General features: G+C 40.2%; 2 protein-coding genes across 2 annotated transcripts in view; one reads left to right on the forward strand and one right to left on the reverse strand.

The window, feature by feature from the left end:
• The window catches only part of banp (BTG3 associated nuclear protein), a 34,185-nt gene extending 16,232 nt beyond the window's left edge, over positions 1 to 17,953 (reverse strand). The window contains exons 1-11 of the mRNA XM_079567360.1: positions 17,823 to 17,953; positions 16,751 to 16,838; positions 16,499 to 16,593; positions 16,206 to 16,405; positions 16,033 to 16,122; positions 15,760 to 15,920; positions 15,323 to 15,562; positions 13,591 to 13,749; positions 11,119 to 11,228; positions 9,622 to 9,693; positions 4,572 to 4,616 (exon numbers count right to left, since the gene is read on the reverse strand). Coding sequence (XP_079423486.1) covers positions 4,572 to 4,616; positions 9,622 to 9,693; positions 11,119 to 11,228; positions 13,591 to 13,749; positions 15,323 to 15,562; positions 15,760 to 15,920; positions 16,033 to 16,122; positions 16,206 to 16,405; positions 16,499 to 16,593; positions 16,751 to 16,820 — 1,242 coding nt within the window. The 5' untranslated portion in view covers positions 16,821 to 16,838; positions 17,823 to 17,953. The remainder of the gene's footprint in view (positions 1 to 4,571; positions 4,617 to 9,621; positions 9,694 to 11,118; positions 11,229 to 13,590; positions 13,750 to 15,322; positions 15,563 to 15,759; positions 15,921 to 16,032; positions 16,123 to 16,205; positions 16,406 to 16,498; positions 16,594 to 16,750; positions 16,839 to 17,822) is intronic.
• Positions 17,889 to 22,477, forward strand: chmp1a (charged multivesicular body protein 1A; the record flags this gene model as incomplete). Its single annotated transcript, XM_079568441.1, has 7 exons — positions 17,889 to 18,000; positions 18,860 to 18,879; positions 18,959 to 19,036; positions 19,495 to 19,641; positions 19,737 to 19,865; positions 20,431 to 20,624; positions 20,990 to 22,477. 7 exons carry the CDS (start codon positions 17,889 to 17,891, stop codon positions 21,009 to 21,011), a joined length of 702 nt encoding a protein of 233 aa, XP_079424567.1. The 3' UTR covers positions 21,012 to 22,477.
• Between the last annotated feature and the right edge of the window lie 236 nt (positions 22,478 to 22,713).

Genomic DNA, 22,713 nt, shown 5'->3' on the forward strand with positions numbered 1-22,713 from the left:
TGTGGTGAAAATTCCTTGAGAGAGAAAGAATGGCTGACGAGTAGGGCCGGGTCATTTGAGGAGACGGACGCACATGTGTTCAGTGTGTCAGAGCAGAAGAGCAGAGTCAGGCACGCACTCTCTCTCTAACAAGCAATAAAACCATGCAACCAAACAACACTGGAGTGCTCATTCGAAGCGCAAATGCTCAGATGAAAACCTTCCAAACAAAATGCAAACCAACAAAGGTGATAATGGGTTCTTACCACAAACCAGCATCATTTAAAGTAATAAACATAAAATATCAATTGCCCACAAAAATCAGATATCTAGTGAGAAGTATACTTTCCATTGCTTTGAACTGCAAGACCAAAATATACTAACCAGCCCGAGTGGTGCAAAGGCTCCACTCTGCAAGCCCCTCCACAGCTCAGGTCCAGTTGCTGATTAGATAAATACATAGGTTGCTACTTGCATTGAATTCTTAGGCCTCTTAAGCCTCTTCATTGGAGCGGGATCCACAGACGAAGCATTCAGTTCCTGCCAGCATTTCTAAGTCATGAGCTGAGTGCACAGCCATGAGCCAAGGATATGTCATAAACACCACATTTAATACGCGGGACTCGATTTCATATTTTTCACTACAAAGCTGGAAAGTGGAAACTAACAAGCACCTCTCAAGGCAAAGACTTCTTGAAATATAATTTTATGGAGATAATTTTACAGACACAGCGGAGCTAAAATATCTGCATTTATAGGAGTTTTGCTTTTAAAAAGGTTCTCCAAAGACTACTACACTGTTTATTACCACAACAACAAGCCAACAAGGGGTCACATTTTGCATTTTTGTAAGATTTTGCAATACTTTGAATGCTCATTAGCAGAAATAAACCACAATAATGGCCTTTTTTTTCAACCAAGCGCCTTCAAAATGATTACTGTATATGAAGTTCAACTTGAAAGCCTGCAACACTGGTTTAAATCCAGATCTTAAAGGCTCATTTGGGCAGCCTGTAGCGCAGCGGTTCAGAGCTTTACGCTTCAGAGCAAGAAGGTCCCGGGTTCGATTTCCACCTGGACGGAGCCTCTCCGTGTGGAATTTGAATGTTCTCTTTTTATCTGCGTAGGTTTCCTCCGGGCAGTAAAGTGAGATATTACTGCGCGGATGTAGAAATGCTCCTCAGGTGTTATTACGCTTTACAATATAGTACCCCCTGTTTAATTTTGTGTAACTAGACTTGGATCATGTAAAAGCTTAAGTAACTGTATTTAAATAGGGAAAACTGGGAGTTCGGCACTATACCTATGCTAGGAGTGGCTGAAGGCATTTGCATGACTGAGCGCACGAACAGAGACCAGACAGTTACGCATCAACATCAATAACCTCTAACCTTAACCATAGACAAGAAATGTTATGATAGATTGTAGCCACCAAGTAGGGAAGGAGGTCAGAGAGTCAAACCCAAACATAGCTACCATTCCTGTCCTGTCAATACTCAATAATTGGCCTACTTAACATAAGCATGTCTTCTTGCACAATAAAATAAAGCTGTACAGTCCCCTGGATATATCACTCCTCTCTATAATGAATGACAGACAAGGCTGAAGAGTGAAAGTTGCCAAAATGGCCACCTTCAAACGCACTGTAGTGGGAAATACTGCAGTACACTTAGAGGACATCAGCGGTCAGTTGTCATGCAAATCCTGATATCTACCAGGACTGTAAGCGAGAGAAACAACTCCCTTCCCCAAAGCCTGTCTTCGAGACAAACACGATGAACTCATGAATGTGAAATAATGTGTTGGTTCAGGCGTCCATATGTGGCCGCCGCTGGTCATACAGGGACGCCGCACTTTGATCCAGACTCACTTGGATTTCAGAGGAAAGAACAGAGCAACAGGAAGAGCCTATGCTTCAAAACATCAGACGCCCGAGCAGTGGGGGACACACATGAGATCGGGAATTCAAAAACATCCAACCGGGCATGTATTTAATTCATAAACATATGGGACTCAATCAGATACAGTTGAGATTATTTGATCTTTTATGGGATCAAAAATGTTTTTAAAGGAGACTGGGCTCAACGCATGACCACATTTGGATTGGTCTGAAGCTAACAACGGTCCTCCACTACATTATTGACTTGTTTGTGCCAAGCCATTTGAAGATGCCACCAACTTGAAACTGCAGCACAAGTTCAGCATGGAAATGTTTAAAGCAGTGAGAGACTGCAATCACAGTTCAGTCTGGGCTGACTTAAGCTGAATGGACACACATGGGAAGGTACAAGTTTGTGGACATATCATCCCAAACCAGAATTCAATCACTGAGCTTTAACAATTTGAGGCATACGCTAGAATGAGTCAGAACTTGAGTGGAGACGTGTGCAGGGACTCTGGAAGCAAAACAGTTCCTTAAAGTGGACATATGGTGCTTATGGGGCTTAAAAAGAGACTTAACATTATTTTGGGTGCCAACGTTTTACGATTTTTAAATGATGTCCCTGTAAGAATAAAATAGTAACAATGAGATACAGGCGCTAGAGCTGGTGAAGACAGTTTTTTACAACTGCTAGCAGGAGGAGCCCCAGTCAGTTTTGATTCACGGCATGGTTTACAGCTTCAGCGCAGCGTGATAAAAACATTTTCAGCACAGAATGACTCAGAACAAATATAATGTTGGATTATGAGCTTTTAAAATGTGGAGGAAGGTTTTCGGGTTTTAACAATGGCAGTTGTATCAGGGCAGCACAGAACAAAGTGCTGACACAGTAGAAGAAGAAACAGCTATGTTAAGAGGATTACCTGAGCTCAGCTATCAGCGGATATCAGCCGATAAAAATGCTGATATCTTCAGAACTGAAAGGGATAAAAACGTCCCGTTTTTTGCATTGAAAAGAGCTCAGTCAGAGCTTTATGTACAATTAATGTTAAATGAGCCCTCCCACAAATTCCTAGGCCTCAGGGGAGCAGAGAAACTATATCGGTCTCAAGTTTGTACCTATTTTATACATTTTATGTTGCAGACTTTTGTTTATAATTTCGGAACCATACAAGATCGAGACTTGCGGTTTTTGGCTTTGGAATCTGCTGATTTTTGTCTTTTAAACCAGCTCCCTCTGAAGTACTTACTAAACATAAATATATAGCGCCCCCTGCTGTAAGAGTTCAACACTGACACGTTTAGAAACTTCATACAGGATTATAGACGAGACATTTTCCAAAATTATCAACGGTGCATATCGGTATCAGCCAATGAAAATCCCCAATATTCGGCATCGGCCATTATCAGTCAACCTCTATTAGATATATTCCTATGTATTTTTATGATTGAAAGCTTTACTATATCAATAAATGATTAGCTTAAGGCTATTTGAGAGATTCAAAAAAAGAAAAACTGCCTATATATTAATCATATGCTCGTAATTCACAATTGAGCTCCGTAATCAGGTGGGAGGGGTGAACTTCTTTCAAACGATTGGATCTGATTTTCGCTAGCGTTTGGTCGTGACGTATGTAATGCGCCCGAGTGAGTGAAGCAGCTCAATCATAACTCTATCATAACTCTTGGGGGAATTCCTTGGGCATTCCAAAGCTTCAATTTTAATTTCTAGATATTTGGGAGCCGAGCCAGGACAGATTGAATTTCTTTCATATCCGATGCCATTGCCAAACTACAACCCGCAAATCGGCACCTACAATACCCGCCTCCCCCGCTCGCTGAATGGTAGGTAGAAAGTCAACCACTGCAGTCAACCACTGCAGCCACTGAGCACAAGCCTAGACGTACACATGTAGGGAAATTATAATTGACCGGAGTTTACGGATGGCTAAGGCCAGGCTACTCCAGGTGTATCTTTGATGAGGGAACGTCCTTAAGCTAAAAAAAATTAAAAAAATTAAATACAAAATAAATGATTTGATTTGGTACTGGTTTTAGTCACAGAAAAAACTAAAATGTGTGCTCAGTTCTCATGAACCAAGCCAAACAACATAAATAAGCCAAAAATGTTAACAACTTTAACATTACGGAAAATGGTTTTGTAATTGTGAATAAATCAACATCACAATAGCCATCAGTACAATCAGCACTTGATTTGAAAATGTTTATCTGGAGGAGACACAGTCATAAAGTTAACTAAATATTTACATAGAAAACCTTGCCATACCCCATTGTTACCCACTGTAACACTCCAAAAAAATCCAAGAAGTTTCGAAATCAATAAGGTATGCACTCTAAAAGCCCATTAGTCAAGACTTAATCGTGAAAGTTATAGGGTGAGATGTGGGAATAACAAGAGCAGGACTCGATGTGATCAGCTTCAACTTTGGCTGTATTCTCTGACTTCACACGTTCTTTAGAGTCATATGGGAGAGTGGGAATGGGGCACAGGTTTTTTTGTTTATTTGTGCAGCGTCCCACACAGTGCACAGTTGGGGGCTAAATGATGACTTCCCTTTGAGGCGCTGTGGGAAAAACTAAAAGGCCCAAAACCCATCACCACACTTACCTTAAACACATGTGCAGGCAAGGTGATTTCTTTAGATTCACACAAACACATTTGCAGATTTTGTTCACAGTATGTTCTTACCTGTCCATCCTGGCCCACATGCACTTGATGGATCTGAAGATTTCCCTGAAAAAAAGTACATAGATAACTCAGACAAACTACTTTTTTTTTTTTGCAATCAGCAACAAATGCTATATTGTTACATTTACAATAGTCATGTACTCAGAAAAGTAATGCCTGAACTGGATTAATGAAGGTAACCATGGTTTGTACTGTTCTGCTACTTTGACATTTGACTCAATACATTTAAAATGACACCAACCATTTACCCAGAATCTATTAAAGCAGGTTTTGAAGTCTTGCGTGTAGTAGACGAGAGATAGAAACACCAAATTTCAAAATCGAAACCTTGTAAAATAGTTGGGTCTTGGTGGTTTAGTATGTGAATAAGCACTGATTTTGGCAGATGGAACCCAGTTATTTGTGCGACGTGGTAATTATATAGGCTGAGCCAACCTTCGGAGTGAAGTGTGAAGAAAATTATCAATAAAACTACAATAATCCAATTCGGCAACACGGTGTCTGACGCAGAAATAAAACAATATGTCCCAGATGGTACATTAACATTGTTGCCAATATGTTTATCCCGAGAACACAATGTGCTGCTTGTAGACAAAATAAAACGTGCGACTGAGATGTGGGCTAAAGTCAATTATTGGCCATTAAAGCTGGGGTACTGGATTTTTCCAGGTCAAACTGAAATGTTTAGTTTTGGCCTAACTCGTTTCTAGCTCTCACAATCCTCCCTGCACATAAGAATTGTTCAAGCAAATTAATCATATGCATGTTTCACGCCCGTTTACAGCTTTGAGCAGTGGCAAAGTGAAGATGGAAAATAAATTGATTTAGAGTCTACTTCTCGTTCGATTTAGGTGAAGACAATGCAACAAGCTCTGCTTTTTTACTCTGAGGTAACAAAAATAAATGTAACGTAAGATCAACCTGCCCAGGGACTACAGGTGGAAATTAGCATTTTTGCTATGACCTGGTACAATGCTTCTTTCCTTTTGGTCAATGTTAAATTGTGCACTGTCCCTGTCTAAATAAAAAACACACCATGTACTGTACAAGAACAATAAACCAGGAACCCCAGCTTTAAATCATTTAACTTATTATCATGAGGCAAATTAATGCTGCCAACAGTGAAACAATATTAGGGAAAGCAGCATTAGGGCATGAACATGGTGTGCCCTCTGCAGGATTAATGCTGTAATGGTGTAACAGGGCTGACAGTCTGCCCCGTAACCATGTGAACAACACCCCAATGGCCCATCATTCGCTTGAACTCTGTACATTTTAGAAAGATTTACATTATGTCTTCATGGAAATACTAACTGCCTGGCTGGTTGGCCAGAGTCAAAACAATATGAAATACTGGCACTAGTACAAGCAGTGATTGCGTTGCAAACCCAGAGATAGTAGCTGCGCCGCAACAGAGCATACTGTACATTAAGCCTTTGTAAATCTCAGCTGTTTCCTCTCTCTAATTCATGTATAACTCGAGTGCTTGTGCTGCCATATGGCCACAGACCAGTGTAATCTATGCAACAGCTCATTTCCTTTTCAAGCAGCCTCGCACCAGCGTCTTTGAAGAGAAGGGCTTTTACTTAATGAAAACATATTCTGTGAGTGGCAGTCAGGGGGAAGAGGGATTTTGTTGCTAAGCTTTGAACTTTAAAAAACAAACAATATGATGAAATAAAAAGGGAGAGGAGAAAAAAAAAATGGGCTCAGACACAAAGAACAGGAAAGACTTGAGTGTTTCTGCCTTCGGTTCACTGTGTCACTCTCACTCAGCCCGAGGTTTCTTCTTCTGAGCCGCCTCTACCCACAAGGAAATGAGAAGAACACATGCTTAAGGTGTCAATTACTTTTGCACCAATGTCAAGCTGTCTTGCATATGCGGCACATATCATATTCAGTATGCGATTACATGTGTATATGTGTACTCGCACAGGCGCCCTGAAATAAATCACTGTCCAGCCAACACCAAAAACCATTAGGTATGAATGATGTTGACGCGGAAATTCCTCTCCACCAGACAGTGCGGTTTTGGAGCTCCATTCTGACTTCTGCTGTGTGTGTTTAGAGCTGTCCACAGTGAGAGGTAGGTAAACTAATGACATAAGCCCAATTCTTGAGCAAAGTTGTGCTAATTTGTAATAGTAATGTGTAGGTATTTAATGGGGCTTTACCAGATGCTCAAAGTCATATTCACTGCCTGAGCAAAACAAAAAACAAACCAAAAAACTCGCCAACTGGATTTAATTATTGTTAAATCCTGTTATGATCTGGAGTTGCTGCAGTTTGTCATAGGTCTAGGTTCAGCAACACTACCGGTATGTGCCCAAAGAATGAGATCAGCTGACTATTGGGACATCTGGGCGACAAGGTAGCGCAGCGGTTAGCACTTGTTCTTCACAGCGAGAAGGTTCCGTGTTCGACAGGACGGGACCACCTGGATGGGGCCTTTCTGTGTTGAGTTTGCATGCTCTCCCCGTGTATGTGTAGGTTTCCTCCGGGTACTCCAGTTTCCCCTACCACTAAAAACATGTACAATAGGCCACGATGAATTAGAGTGTGTGCGTGAGTGTGGGACAACGGATGCAAATTAGCCCAAGGCTACAATCATTACATGTATGAGTCCCATGTACTGTATGTTCATTAAAGCAGTACTAAGCAAGTCTTGCCCCTAGAGGCCATGCGCGCCACTGCAGGTGTCGTAGCATGTTGCAATTTTTTACTTATTAATTGTCCGTGAGAGTTTTTTTTACTTTTTACTACTTTAAATACTACGCTGACAGAAAAGGCAAAGGGAGAGAGGGATATTGTACATCCAGTTACACAATGGAAATATTTTTTGTCACACAAACTAGGCTGTAAATACTGTTTAAGGGGTGCTAGCCCACAGTTAGCTTTGCCCGTAAGCCTGTTAGCTTCTTCTTCGTGATTCCATTAGTGTGTATTGGTGCTCCGAGTCGAAGCAGGGAAAGTTCTGGCCAGAGACACCAGCGGGAGATGAAAGACCCCCCCAATCATCCCATCAACACTTCTACTACCCCCAGAGGGACTACGAAAAGGATTTATTAAGGTAAACAAGTTACTTAGTACTGCTTTAAAGGAATAGGCCACCGTTTTTACATACTAAGATATGTTCTTAGCTCACTTTAGTCGAGTTAATATATCCCCGTCTGGTCTTTGTCCGCGCGCTCTGTCACGCAAACAGAGCACATACGCAGCCTCTCCCACATGTCACATAGCTCCAAAAAAGCTCACGATAGAAGTTACCAAGCTCTTCCACGTGTTCCCTATTTAAATAAAGTTACGTGAAGTGTTTTCATGCGAAGTATATTTACCCAGAAATGTAGCATGTCGATTTTATAAGCAAATAAAAAGGGGGACTATATTGTGAGGCGTAATGATACGAGGAGCACAGCGTCCGCGTAGTAACTCCTAAAGACTTCCCCCGCTCACTTCCGTCAATAACCTTTAGGAGTTACTGCGCGGACGTTTTACTCCTCGTATCATTACGCCTCACAATATAGTCCCCCTTTTTATTTGCTTATAAAATCGACATGCTACATTTCTGGGTAAATATACTTCGCATGAAAACACTTCACGTAACTTTATTTAAATAGGGAACACGTGGAAGAGCTTGGTAGCTTCTATCGTGAGCTTTTTTGGAGCTATATGACATGTGGGAGAGGCTGCGTATGTGCTCCGTTTGCGTGACAGAGCGCACGGACAAAGACCAGACGGGGATATATTAACACGTCTAAAGTGAGGTAAGAACATATCTTAGTATGTAAAAACGGTGGCCTATTCCTTTAACATGCACTGTCCTGACCAAATAAACAAATAAACATACATCTTGAATGATCAGGTTACTATTTCTTTTTCTTTGACCGCACGGACTCATTCCAAGATGACAATGCCAGGATTCATGTGGCTCACATTGTGAAAGAGTGGTTCAGGGAGCACATGACATCAGTTTCACACATGGATCGGCCACCACAGGGTCCAGATCTTAACCCCACTGAGAATCTTTGGGATGTGCTTGGGCTTTGCACAGTGGTCACACGCTCATTAATACAAGAACTTGGTGAAAAATTAACGCAACTCTGGATCTTTTGACATTACCTTTGAAAAAATACTTTTAAATTCTTCCACCTAGACAAATGTTTTTGGTTCCAAGATGTAACACTGTAAAACGCCTAAAAAATAGCTTTATTCCAAGTGCTGTTGATGTTTTTTTTTTTTTTATATATATATCTTGTATTTGATACTGCGGTTCAGTTTATGAAATGTAATCAACTCTCAACTGCAAACCATTTCTACCAACGGGCATAAATACAGTTACCTTGATCAGAAGCTTAATGAAACAAGGCCACAGCGAATGTGTGCTGTAATCAAAGCTAAAATTGGTCCAACAAAATATTTGAGCTTGTGACCTCTTTTTTTTCCAGGCAGTGTAGCTTCATGCATTGTTTATACACATTCTTTACACTATGACTGTGTTTACTTGTAGATGCAGCTGATGTGAGAGTTCGTTCGAGAGTATTTGTATATATTTAAATTAGTTTTGTCTTTGTAGAAATTGGCTGCTCTGCACTGGGTGTGGCCTCCAGATTGACTGGTACCACCCACCATTTGGAGAAGATCTAAGCCACCTGGGCTGGTCCACCCCACATGCACTGTGGTTCCAAAAAGAAAAAAAGAAATGATCTGGAGAAACGTAATCTTGCATAAATCCACTTTTTTGACATCGGCTAGGAGTGTGTCATGCTGTTTTTCTTTATTTACAATGACAGCATGGATCAGCTGAAACTGCAATCGAACATCCAAACTGTCTACCGGTTAAAATCTATATAAAATTATGAAAAGATAGTGGCAAGACTTCTTAAAAGATAAATGAAGACTGATTTCTTAGTCAGCACGTCCCGGCCTATCCCCAGTGGAATTACCAAACAGAGGATTTTACTCCAAACACATTAAAAAGTGGTGAAGACACAGAAGATAAATGTGTGATGGATTCAAAGGTTAAAAGTATTCAGTCTCACCAGTTACTCACCTCACTGTCTTGTGTGATCTGCACCTCCTCTCCTTGTGGTACTTGAGCAATATGTAGCTGCCCTTGAGGAATCTAAGGAATGAGGCAAGTGATCATTTAAAAAGTTAATTACACAACAAAATCAAAATGGAGAGAAGCTGAGGCTCAAGTTAAGTACATTGCTCAGAGGTTATTTTAGTTAAAGCGTCTGCGCTCACGTCGTCAGGAGCTGCCATAGTAAAACGAAGTGCACTGGGTTTTACATGTTGTTTTAGCACTGACCATAAATTCTGGGTTCAGATTTTAATGATCTGCACCGGGCCAAGCAGCATAATAACTGCAAGGACCACTGTTGACTCTCAACTACACCCAACTTCCAAACAGCTATTTATTTTGAGTAAGTTCACCCCAACTCGGAGTGACAGGCTTTATTAGGAGGAGACTACAACACCGTAAATCCTGTTGCCAGTTTAATACTTGGAGAGAGAGAACAATTACAGCTTAGGCTTTGTAACAAAATAAAAGGCTGCGCTGTGAAGCCGAACTTTATAAAAAGGCGTCAGAAATCCAGTTCCTAATCGGCCCTGAGCTTTGCCGCTTTTACACGTGCACTCATGCATGTCAGTGCGGATAAAGCACTGATTAAAGCCCAACTTCTTTTTGCATACAGCCTGTGCGCATCTGTCACAAACTGAGCTCCTGATTATCCCCTGTAGAAGTATCATTTTCAATCCTTCTGCACATCTTTGAAATTAATCAAATGACCAGCTGTTGTCATGTTTCATTTCCTCTCATATATTAAAACATTTTCCAGTGGATCATTGAACAAAACCTATGAGCAGCAGAATGAAAGCCGTTCCAAAGCACAGAATATCAAATATGTCATAGATGGTGTCCACAGGTGCATGCACTGATACGACGGGCGTGACAATATAGCGAATCAGCAATTTTGTGATATCTAGCTGCTGGATGATACGATACTTATACTTTCTATTCCAATATCGATACTTTTGATGACATCATGCATATCAATGTCCAAGGTCATACATATTAATGAGGTGGCAGTGATTTGTGGTTGAATAATACCTTTTGAAACATTTATTCACTTATTTACTTTAGAAAAAAGGGTAGAATGCTCAAGCAAACAAATATAAATCATGAATAAGATGTAGGATGTTAAATAAAGGCTAAAAATTGTGGTATCAAAGGTGATTTTTGTGCAATATATCGATTATTGCAGAGGAGAGGCTATGTTTTCAGATTATGTTTTGTGTCTTTAGGAGGTTCTGTTGTTGTTGTTTATGTTGGAGAAAAATAAAACTTTAATAAAATTTCTATGGAAAAAAAATGTGCCTATCGCAGTATTAGCATATCGTAAGGTTATCATTACCGTGAACCATTTATCGTGTATCGAATTGAATCATGAGGTACCTAGAAGTTCCCACCCCAAACTGATACCGTTAGTGATAAAGAAGAACTGGGCACATGCAGTTAAAGAAGGCAACATAAAATACTCACCACCTGAACTTGACCGTCCTCACCGATGCGGTGGAACTGAACCTGCTGATTGGCCAGAGTGTAATGTAGCGTCTGCGGAGCGGCCGTTTCGATCTGCGCCGTTTCTGCCTCTGAGGAAACAAACAGCACACTTTGAGCTGCATGCGTGTGGAATGCAGACTTTTAGGTTAGCGCACAGGACAAAAAGAGGCTAATGATGGACTGGACGATACTGCCAAGTTGCACAATTCCGTGATTTTCTGTTCACGTCAGCTTTGTGCACAAACACAGCACCTCTTCCTTCTCTTGGACAGCCTCCATGCTGTAATGGACAGTCTGTGACAGACAGATTGAACCATTTAAACTGAAGTGTGAACTCTCTAAAGAAGCAATAGTTCCAGTGACTTGATAAAACTAGTATAAATCTACAAAGCGCATCCGAAATGTCCCAGGGATTCAGCTCTTACACACCCTCGGCTGAATTACGCAAGTTATCCACCAACCACCATCTGCCCACTGAACTTGAAGTGGTCAGGCCACAGATTTCCGTCAAACAATACTCACTCCCCAACAAAGGTACACAATCTTACGGCCAAAATGGCTATGCAAAAATAAATACTAACTGTTGTGGAATAGTGGCAGACAGACAAACTAAGAAAAATAACTTCATAAGAAAGCCTGTACCACTCTGCTCCGTGTTGTTCCGCTTTGAAATAGGTCCTGCCTCATATCTTTCATCATTGCGGTTAGAGAGTTCATAATAAATACTTCTCAAATCAGCCAGACGGAAACGCAAAACCCATGTGGCCGGACCGAGTGACCTTGGAGTAAGAATAGTCTTGCTTGCATCTATTAACACACGCACCATTATTTCATGTACAGGTTATAAGTTTTGCATTGAATTAGCAGTTTTGTTGTGGGACCCAAATCGAAAACCCACAGGATATTTGGGTTTCCTCTGCAGCCGAACTTCCCCTGGTCAGAGGTGGGAGGTGACGGCACACAGGGACACCGGGACAGAGAGCATTGTGTGCAGATTAAAACCATCTGCAACGACTCCACGCTTTATCTGCGATCTCACCCGGACCAGCTGACACTATAGAACAAGCAGTGAGAACAATCCACACATTGACACTGTTCCCAGATGGCATGGATGTGCAATGCTCGGTTGAACAAAGTAAAGTAGGGAATTTCTTCAGGCTAACATGGAAGTAGGCAGACATAGCTAGACACAGTCAATGCTATTTCTGCAGTGGGCCATTAAAATAAACCATATGGGAGACGAACCAAATGTGCTTTCACCTTATGTTTGGCTACCTGTTAGTTAAAGAAAACATCTTCCCATCCAGAATAAGAAAAATGCTCTTGTTTTTCTATTTATTAGGGGAAAAGCAGTGTGACTTTATTAAAAGGACATGCACCTGGTCAACTTCTGGATCTAAAATGAAACAACATGGAAACTGGACAGTGGCTCTCAACTTGGATAGTTTCTCGACCAGCCTTCAATTTATTATGACAAGCTGTAACCCCAATAATAATATTGATTTGAACCTGTATTAAGAACATTTTGCATTTAGACCATGCAGTTGTAACTAGTAAGCCATATTTAATGACAGAGTTCTGTAGATTCAAACATCTATCATAAGGCTGATCAAATAGAAGTACCAAAACAAGTCATTTCTAGTCATGATGACTGACAAAATGGGCCCCAATCCAACTGTTTGTCTGGCCCATTCCTGTGTAGTAGCCAGTATGCTCACTCCAGCCACTAGGGGGCAGATTAAATGTAAAAAAAAAAAGAAACAATTCCACACGTGTCCAGCAGGGGGCACTGACATAATAAGAGATCAGGATATAAACAGCATATTACAGCCATGTGGTAAATGGTCAGTCTGCGCCAGACTACAATAGTAACTTACTGCCACTGAGTGTGGAGTGAATGAATAATGACGATATGCAGCACTGGTCAGCATGGTGTCTTTACTTCCCGTCACAGTGGTCTCTATGATGCTCCAGGACCAATTGTTTGGAAGGTTTTCACTTCTGACTCTCATCAGAAAACCTATAAAACAATTGATCCTGGAGCATTGTAGAGATGACCGTGATGGAAAGTAAAGGTGCCACGCGGACCATTCATACAGCCGCTGGGTCACTACAAGGTCAAATACGCACAAATATCAACTTTTAATACCGTGGCATTTAGATATAAAGACACCTTTCTTTTTGTTAAATGGCAAAAATGTAGATAATTTCTCTCATTTGCCTGTTGTTTATCATCAAAAAAACTTTGAAACATAGCAACATTATCTGTTAAATTATGAGTTTGGAGCCAGATAGGTACCAGTTGTTTCTGTCCATAAAGATAAGGACGTTCACTCCCCGAGCATTTTTACCAAAATGTCAAAAGGCAGCCTGTTAAGACGGAAACCTTCTGGATGGCCCATTGACACATACCTCAAACAATCAAAGAATCCTCACAAAAATGACCTTTACCTGACACAGAGGAGCGAGGCGTTCGTTTGGAGAAGCTTTTCACTGCCAGACTCTGCCCTCGCTGTTTGCGCCTCCAGGCCGTGCGACACTTCGAATCGATGCTCTGCTTGATGCGGTACCAGTCCGATTCACTGATGCCAAACTTGTTGAATAAATGACCTGGCAAACAGGGGGAATTTCAGTAACGTTTACTTTCACGTCACACAGTTAAAACTGAGGGACTTCTGTGGTAGATTTTGCATTTTAAGACCATTCCAGTTCATCATCTTTAGAGTTATACATTTTCCTGTTGTCCTTGTGAAATAAGTTGCGTTCACAACATTTTACAGTTTGATGCCATAATTTCAGAACATAATCATCGATAAATAGGTAGGAAAAGTCTGTCCCCTTGTCTGCAGTTTCTTTGGGCTACGTAGCTTGCAAAAATACTCGTACATGGCCATGGAAATGAAGCTAAAGTGGTCATCTGCAGGCATTTTGTGCTCATCATCAATAAATACACAAATCTGGCACACTTTCATGATTACTGACAGCGGGCTTTAGAAATCAGCGTTGTTTAGCTGAAGCATAAACAGGAGTAATTAATGATGCAGAGCGTAAGCCTGAAACCTAAGACTAATAAAAAAAGGGACATCCCAGCACTGTTAACCTCATCCCCACACCCTTTGTCAACACAAGCCTAACATCCCTCCACCAAGATGTACGCAAAAAAAAAAAAGTGAGTGAAAGCCGCTTGACAGCTCATTCCTACATAAATTAAGGGTGAAGCTACAGCCCGAGGCCACAGAATGAGACTGGGGGCAGCTGTCTATGTGGATAATCAGTTGGCAGGTACAGCACCTCGTGGATCTTGTATAGGCAGGCAGGACAGGTGCTCGTCCAATCTTTATTTTTTTCCCTCCAAAGTCAAATAGAATGAGTCACTCAAAAGTCAATTTCCAGCTTTCACATACCACTGCATGAAGCCAATTGAGCACGCCAAGGTACACCTCCACCACTGAGAGGCAATATGCAATGACCTCAAATCAAGAGCTACAGCTCGAGATTTTCAATCACTTTTGTTTGCTTTTGCAATTTGTAAGGATTAAGTTAGTGTATTAAGTAGGATTTGCAATAAGACTGTTGGCCATGCGCTGGTCATTATGTGGGTGGCACCTCATCAAAGATATCTCCTTGATTGCTTATGACCAACAGGTTAAACAGGCCTTAACTATTAATTATCAAATACTGTAATTATTGTTCTTGAAATAGAAAAGGAACGGAGGAGTGCTGCGTGGGTACATGTGTAAGGATGTCAAATCCTGCATCCTGACAAAGGCCAATGTCAGGCCGAAACACATCGCTGTGTACTTTAATTAATTCTCTTTAGACTTGAAGTAATAAAAGCTTTGGGATTTTTTTGATACAATGGTGTGCCTTGGATTTTTGTTTTCTTTGGGAACAGCCACAATAAAGTACACTTAACATATTGAAGCCAAAGAACAATACCCTTTTTTCAGTATTGTTCTTAAGAAGCATAAACTTCAAAATCTCTGAGATCTGACTGATATCTGAATGAGATTTAAACATTTTTGCTGACAAAACTTAAAACAAAAAATGTATACTTTTAATTAGATTTTTCCCCAAATGTGTCTCCATTTTAGCCTATTTTTTGTACTGATTTGGTCTTGACATTAAATTACATGCATAAGAAATAAATAGAGTATGAACAGGTGGCATCTCCAGGACTCACAGCGAATGCCATAGATCATGAGTGGGTCCAGCTGCTTTTTGCCGTGTTTCCCTTGACCCGAGAGGTTGGACATTGCTTGGACCTCTCGATGAAACAGGTAGTCCAAGAGGGTCAAAGCCATTTTCTCTGCTGTGCGACAGTTCGTGGAGATGTGAAGCATGTCGGCAGGTGACACTGGACTCCGAACCCTCATCTCAGGATTGTTTTCATCACCCAGCCAGGTGCCATTAGGATAATCCTCTAAAAAGGTGAAGAAAAGAAAAATACTGTTGACTGGCTAAGATGTTTTCAGTTACACAATAGCACCCCTGTGTGGTTGTAGACGAAAAGTACAGCTACATTTCTTGAGGTTTCAAAAATATGCGTTTTCGTCGTTTTAAGGGGTGATAACTGATTTTTGGAGAACATTAACACACATCCATTGTACAACTTCATACCTTCAGAATTGAGAGTAATGAGAGTGACATTTTGGCTACTTTGCATGCCACCATTGGATACGGAGTCACTAGCTTCTGAGCCACTATCTTGCTCCTCTTGGCTTTCCTCAGGACCTGGTACTTTTACCAGGATTGTGTTTTGTCGCTTCTTAGCAACAGTGCTATAAAGCAGAAAATAAGAATGAGAAACAATTGCGACACTCTAACAATCAAAAGCATGTTAATAAGCTCAATCTCCTGCTCAGCAATTATTATTAAAATACTCATCCTTACTTGCTAAGCAGAGTTTCCAGTGGAGTGTCTTCTTGGTTTGAACCTTTAGTTGGTTCGCTGCTGACTATTACATTAGTTTGAGGCACAACGCTAGTCAAAAAAAAAAAGACAATGATTGAATGCTTTTGATTCCTACTACTTAGAGAACTGGTATTTGTTAGTGTTAAACTAACCATCGAACTTTGTTCCAAGTCTGAGTCGCCCCTTGAGGCGATCCTGCCACCATAGGGACTTGTATAGGACTCTTGGCACCTGGTACCAAGTAGTCCAGCTTTCTTCCGAGAGCTTTACACGTGGCATCTAGAGCCAATAATTTTGATTCTATTCCCTCCAATCTTTGGTTGACTGATGTAGTGAAAGAGACCAAGTAGTTCTGGAAATATGGCAGAGCATTTACAAATAAGAAAGTACTCTTTACACATTTACAAGAATCAACATAGTTTGGAGTGTAAAACCGTGTTAGTACCTTAATAAAACATATGTCTGCACTTTCCTGGCCACTACTCAATTTTCTCTTTTTCTTCTGAGCCCTTTCTTCATCATCTTCATTTTCCAAAAGCTCTGACATGGATTAAAGAAAGAAAGAAAAAAAAGTAGTTAATACACATTCAAAACATGGTTATTTCCATTTACACTAAAACCAAGGCAACATGATAAATACAATTCAGGACCTGCTGCTTAAATACAAGAAGAGAAGTAGCATTCTCTATAACATTACCAGCACGACTATCATGTTCAAAGTCTTCCACTGTTATTTGAACTATCTGGTCCAATCCTTGACCAGACATTGTTTACGTCTGTGAACACTGAAAAAGAAGAAACAGATAAGCATTATTACCATTGAATTCAACCATTTTGGAATACAGCTTTAAATCTCATTGCTGTACTTTTCATAGTTGTAAGGTGATAGCTTTTGTGAAGATCATTTTTTTCCCTTCAAGTTATTGAGAAAACACACGTGTATTGTAATCACACACGTGTTTTCATGTAGCGGCACAACACTTTGTTAAACTCATATCTATGCATTTAAATCTGAACAAGATGTAGAGTTATGTTTCATTTCATTTCATTCTATATAACAAATGACAATGGCAACTGTTCAACCATTGATACAGTTTGTAGTGTAGAAATTCATATACTTAAGTTCATATACTATCCTCTCCTTGGGAGAGGTAGGTGGGTGTACAATGTGTTTTGTTTTAATATCCTTCATTCATTTTGGTTAATCAGTCATTTAACAGTGGCCACTCTGCCCAACTGGCTCCACAAGCCAGGAGCTTATTTTTTGGCAGTTCATTAAGATCTGTTACATTTTCCTTTTACCCTACACATTTAATGGGATGCTGTTCTTTTACTTTGTAGGACCACATTACCACCAATGCAAGGTTGTAGAGCTTTAGATGTTGAAAGTTATAAGTTTGAAATTTAGCTGAAGCTGATGACTTACACACCATAACAAGTCATCAGCTTCATTGTAGAACGTCCTTTCAACGTAATCTTATTGGGATGGCTTTTATTGATATAACCAGGGTATTTAAGTGTTATAAAGTCAATGTTTGGTGTGACATTAGCAGCAGCCAGCATGCTAGCACTAACCCTGACTGCACATCATTAAAACACTAGGATTCTGGCTAACGCAAGGCTTAGCATGCTAGTTGGGCCTAATGGCCGCCAAAATGTGAAGCATAAAAAGTAGGCCTCGTGGACTATAAAAATAAAACACTCCAAAATCCTGTAGTTTTCCTTCTGCTGGCACACAACCCGTGCGCAGTGAGATTGGGTTATATTACCGTGTGAATGATGAATTCTCGTGTTGTTTGAACAGATTCCGATAACGGCGTCGATCCTCGCGAGAGATGAGCACGGGCTCCTGCGCTTGGGCCGCTGCGCTCGCGCTCAGCCACCTGCTTCTTCTCGAGCTTTCCAAACTGCAGCTGCGCGACAATGGCACTCTGCCGCCGTCTACTGGTGCAAAAGGGTTATGCACTCACTGTATGCACATTTGGAGAGTGGGCTGAGGACAACAAGAGAAGACATAACATTACATTTTTTGGCAGTGTCTATGACCATCCGAGAGCTTTTTTAAAGGTTTTGTTGTGCCAAATTCACATAACTTACCTGTGGCCACTTTTCCAGCAGGTGGCGATATTTCAAGGATTCTCCGACAGACAGAGGAGCTTCACTCGAAGAAGTCTCGCATCATGAACCCGGAAAACTGCTAACGATCGGAAAATATTTACGTCCTACGGAAAAGGCATTTTCAACACAGTCTTGAATATTTGTTGGAGCGAGATGGAGGGTAAGATCTCTTCTCTGATTTAAATAATATCTTTAGTTATACGTGATCGACATAGGCTTCAAGCGTTGTTTACAACCTATTGCTACGGATAGCTCGTTAGCTTGGGCTTACTGTAGTTGCTCATATGTACGTAAAAAAGTGACGAAAAACAATACACGTTAAATTCTCAACGCCGACGTGAATTCATCTAATATTCAAAGTGTCTGCTTAGTCAATTTGATAGCCATTTTGTGAATGGAAAGATTGAAAAACCTAGGAATCGTACCCGGAAGTTAAGTTAGACAGAGCATTACACTTGGCGTTAGGCACCCAATTGTCAAAATTTTAGATAGGCAAGACAAGAGTTATGACGACTGACAGTCCCTCGAAGTTATGTAGGCTAATGGCATATAAAACAATACAATAAGTAGTCATACGGGTGATTGTTTTATAGATGTTTTATTGTCATGCCATAACTAACAAAAACATTGAAAGTGTAGCCGCTACAGATTTGCTGTGTCAACTTATGCTTTTTCATTTTCTCCACAGACACACTCTTCCAGTTAAAGGCAAGTTGAAAAAATGTGTATACTGTATAAATAAACAATTGAATATATGTTTTATGTGTTACTGTACTTTTTCTTACAGTTTACCTCAAAGCAACTAGAGCGACTGGCCAAGAAAGCAGAAAAAGATTCCGAAAAAGAACAAGCTAAAGTGAAGAAGGTGTGTACTTGGTATTGTGCATTATGGGAACTTAAAATAACATTACTGTAGTTACTTTTCTAATCAATTTACTATAATCCCAACTTAATTGGCATCAATTTACTTTTAAGATGCACAGCTGCCCTAGGACTATTTATAATGGCCTCTCTAATCACCACCAATCTTTATCACACTAACACATGTAGGCAAGGTGTGGGTGTCTTGCCCTCACAATAGTACACAATCCTGTTCTGGCATGCTGTCAAAATATAAGAAGGAGAAGAAGTATGAGTCACCAAGAGCTGATCATTTGAATTTCATTCTATTATTAGCGCAGGTATTGTATGCATAATTGCACACACTGTCAGGTAGCCATGGCCCTACACTCTCAGTTGTCAACCCAGGACTTCAGTATCTCCACAAGGTTTTGACAGCTATAGCCATTCTTGTACCAATTCTTGCTGTGTTATATTTTCCAGGCTCTGCAACAGAAAAATGTGGACATTGCCAGAGTGTATGCAGAGAATGCAATCCGCAAAAAGAACGAAGGCCTTAACTGGCTGCGGATGGCGTCTCGAGTGGATGCAGTGGCTTCCAAAGTCCAGACTGCTGTCACTATGAAAGGGGTCTGTGCTTCAAAATGCTGCCTGTTGTACGTCATATATTGCTTTGTTGACCATGTTGTTATGTTATGAATATATATTTTTCTGTCTACATTCAGGTCACAAAAAACATGGCACAAGTAACAAAAGCACTGGACAAAGCTTTAGGTTCTATGGACCTTCAGAAGGTGTCTGCTGTCATGGATAAGTTTGAAAGTCAAGTGCAGAACCTGGATGTTCACACCTCGGTCAGTAGATTGAAATGTTTAAAAAGAATAATTTGCTACCGTTATTGTTTGCCAGGTGTTCTTGTCCCTCGTTGGATTACTTAATTACACATTTGCTTTATATGAATCAAGTCATGGCAATAATTAATCTTTAGCGTAATTTATCTTTATTGTTCTTTATTGATTGCCGTTTATTATTTAAACTTCAGTCAGTTGTATCTTTTTATGACTGTGGTTTTCAACCTGTGGTACTTAATTCCACTTATAGATCATTTTATTCATGCTTTCTTTAGTTTAGTGTTTATGTCTGGTGTTTAGGGTTTAGACAAGGTTTTCACCCAGTTTAGATCTAATTCAGCCTATTTTAGACTTTTAAAGAGCCGGTTTAATCCTGAGTTGATCTTGATCAAGGCCTGTTAGCTCTAGAAACTTGATGCGATGTGAGCAAACCGCTTGTGAGCCAAATTACATGTGACTCTTTCAATTCAACTTATGAGCCCCAAGAGATGACATTGTGAACATAATGCATGCAGTTATTCCTTACCTTTGCTTTTTGTTAAGCCATAATTGAATGTTGTGTGTTCAGGTCATGGACGACGCCATGAGCTCAGCCACCACACTGACCACACCCCAGAACCAGGTGGATGATCTGATCCATAGAATTGCAGAGGAGAGTGGGCTGGAGGTGATGGATCAGCTGAGTCAGCTTCCAGCAGGGGCTTCTTCTGTGGGAGCTGAGAGTGTAGCGCAACAGGAGAAGGAGGACAATCTATCACGACGGTAAGGCCAAGACTCTGGGTGATTAAAACAATTGTGTATAGACCAATATTTAAAAGATATATTAGGTAGAGAGCCTATAGAGAACGAAGTATGTTTTTTCAGTAGCGTTTTTTTGATTGATTGAGGCGCATTGCCAAATATGTTTTTTTATTGAGCATTGGTATATAAGCAGATTATAAGTACTGTCTTTGTATTTTATGCTCAATGTATCCACATATCCATTCACATTATTATTCAGCACAAGCCAAAATGGTAATCGGCAGTTTGGATTATATTTGTTATGTAATTTAAAGCAGGACCCACCTATAACAGCGTAAGTGGTGTCAATGATGTGTATAATAATCTGGTGGTTTATGGTATTGCAGGCTGGCTGCTCTGAGGAACTGAATGCTGAAGACAGACCTGAGACAGAACAGAGCTGTGCAGGTGTTTTGTGGATCCACTGAACTCTTCAGCACTGGCCACTGCCGTCCTACTTTGTAAATATACAACAGGATTTACAGCATGTCCCTTCATTTTTTTTATGTATATATTAAACAATAATTGATTTCTATTTTCTTTACTGCTACTCGTTCTGAGACAAATCTCAAGAGATTAACAGGAAAATGTAAATGCAGGGTACACAATATTCAGTGAATGAATACTTCAAGCATGTGCTAATGAAGTTGTGGTTCTGTACAGTTCAATGTCTGTGATTCTTTCACAGAGGTGCAGAATATATTTCATGTCTAGTACAGATGAAGAAGCCGGACGTCTGTATTGTTAAGCCCATTGGGAGCAAGTCATTGTCTCTTCTCAGGGGTGTTGCCATAGCTCTTTCACGATCATTCTCCAACTAAATGGTTCAGTGCTAACAGCAACACCCTCAACTATACAGAAACAGGCTGCGAAAACATTAGGCTGACCCTATCGTTTTGCTTAGAGACAGACACACTACACTACATGTATAAAATCTGAAAATATGATATATATACGGTAAATACTCAAGATTTTTATTGATGTTTTTTAATGCAATAACCACATGTAAAACAATCTCTTCCTCTCAGCACGTAACATCTGTGGTAAATCCAAGGGTGGGAAAATCCAAAACATGTCCTTAGTCACAATTATTTTTACATTTTATTCAATAATTTTTGTCATGTGGAATTTTGAATGTTTACTGCACTGTCACAAACCTGTATTTTGGGAGAAAACTAATCTGGCAACACTAATAAGAAGACTCAAAGGTAGACTGTGGTGCCCTATTGTTATTAAAGTTGGTACAGTATATACTCAGAACTTGTTATACACATCTGTCAGAGGTGGGGCACAATGGTCGGGAACGAAGAGTTGAATGAAGTGGCCCAAGTTTGCTCTGTTTTATGTCTTCATCCAATATTTATTTTGATTTCTGCTGTGGTTTACTTGGCTTTTCTATTGCTGCCTTATTGTTCCTTTGAAGCCTTATTATTATTATTATGATGATGCAGCTGCTTGTGTGGACACTTGGTTCTGCATCATAAACACTCAATGGAGTTTTGGATTGTATGTTTTAAATGAATCAGTACCGTAGAAATTCACCATGTTAGGAGGTACTAGCAAACATTGTCTATGGACTAACATTAAAAAAGTACAGAAACAATCCATGGATCGACTCCCATTAGCTACCAGGTCACTACAATTAAATGCATCTAACACACAGTAGTGTCCAAATGTGAACGATAACTCTACGATTTAACATTTTGAACATCTGGTTTGTTTGTTTTTTATGAAATGTGCCAGGAATCCCAGAAATTATATACACAATCCCGAACGCTATTGTTCAGCCATAACCTTAATGAAAACAAAACTTCATATTGGCGTTGTTTTTTTGTTTTTATGGGTGATTTAGACAACCTTAGATGCACATAAAACTATTAGTCTGACTTTTATTTTTGTATTCACTCCACATTGTTTTTGCTGTAGTCTCATGAACCGCTGCTCAGCTTTCTCTGACCTATAGAATTGCTCCTCTTTAATGGCTGTTTGCTGGTGCTTTCTAAATTGATTGCTTGTAAAGGGCCAATACCCACCGGATGCACTTAAAAGCCTGGAGCCATCCGATTGCTAT

The sequence above is a fragment of the Gobius niger genome, assembly GCF_951799975.1.
Source record: "Gobius niger genome assembly, chromosome: 12".
Classification (NCBI taxonomy): domain Eukaryota; kingdom Metazoa; phylum Chordata; class Actinopteri; order Gobiiformes; family Gobiidae; genus Gobius; species Gobius niger.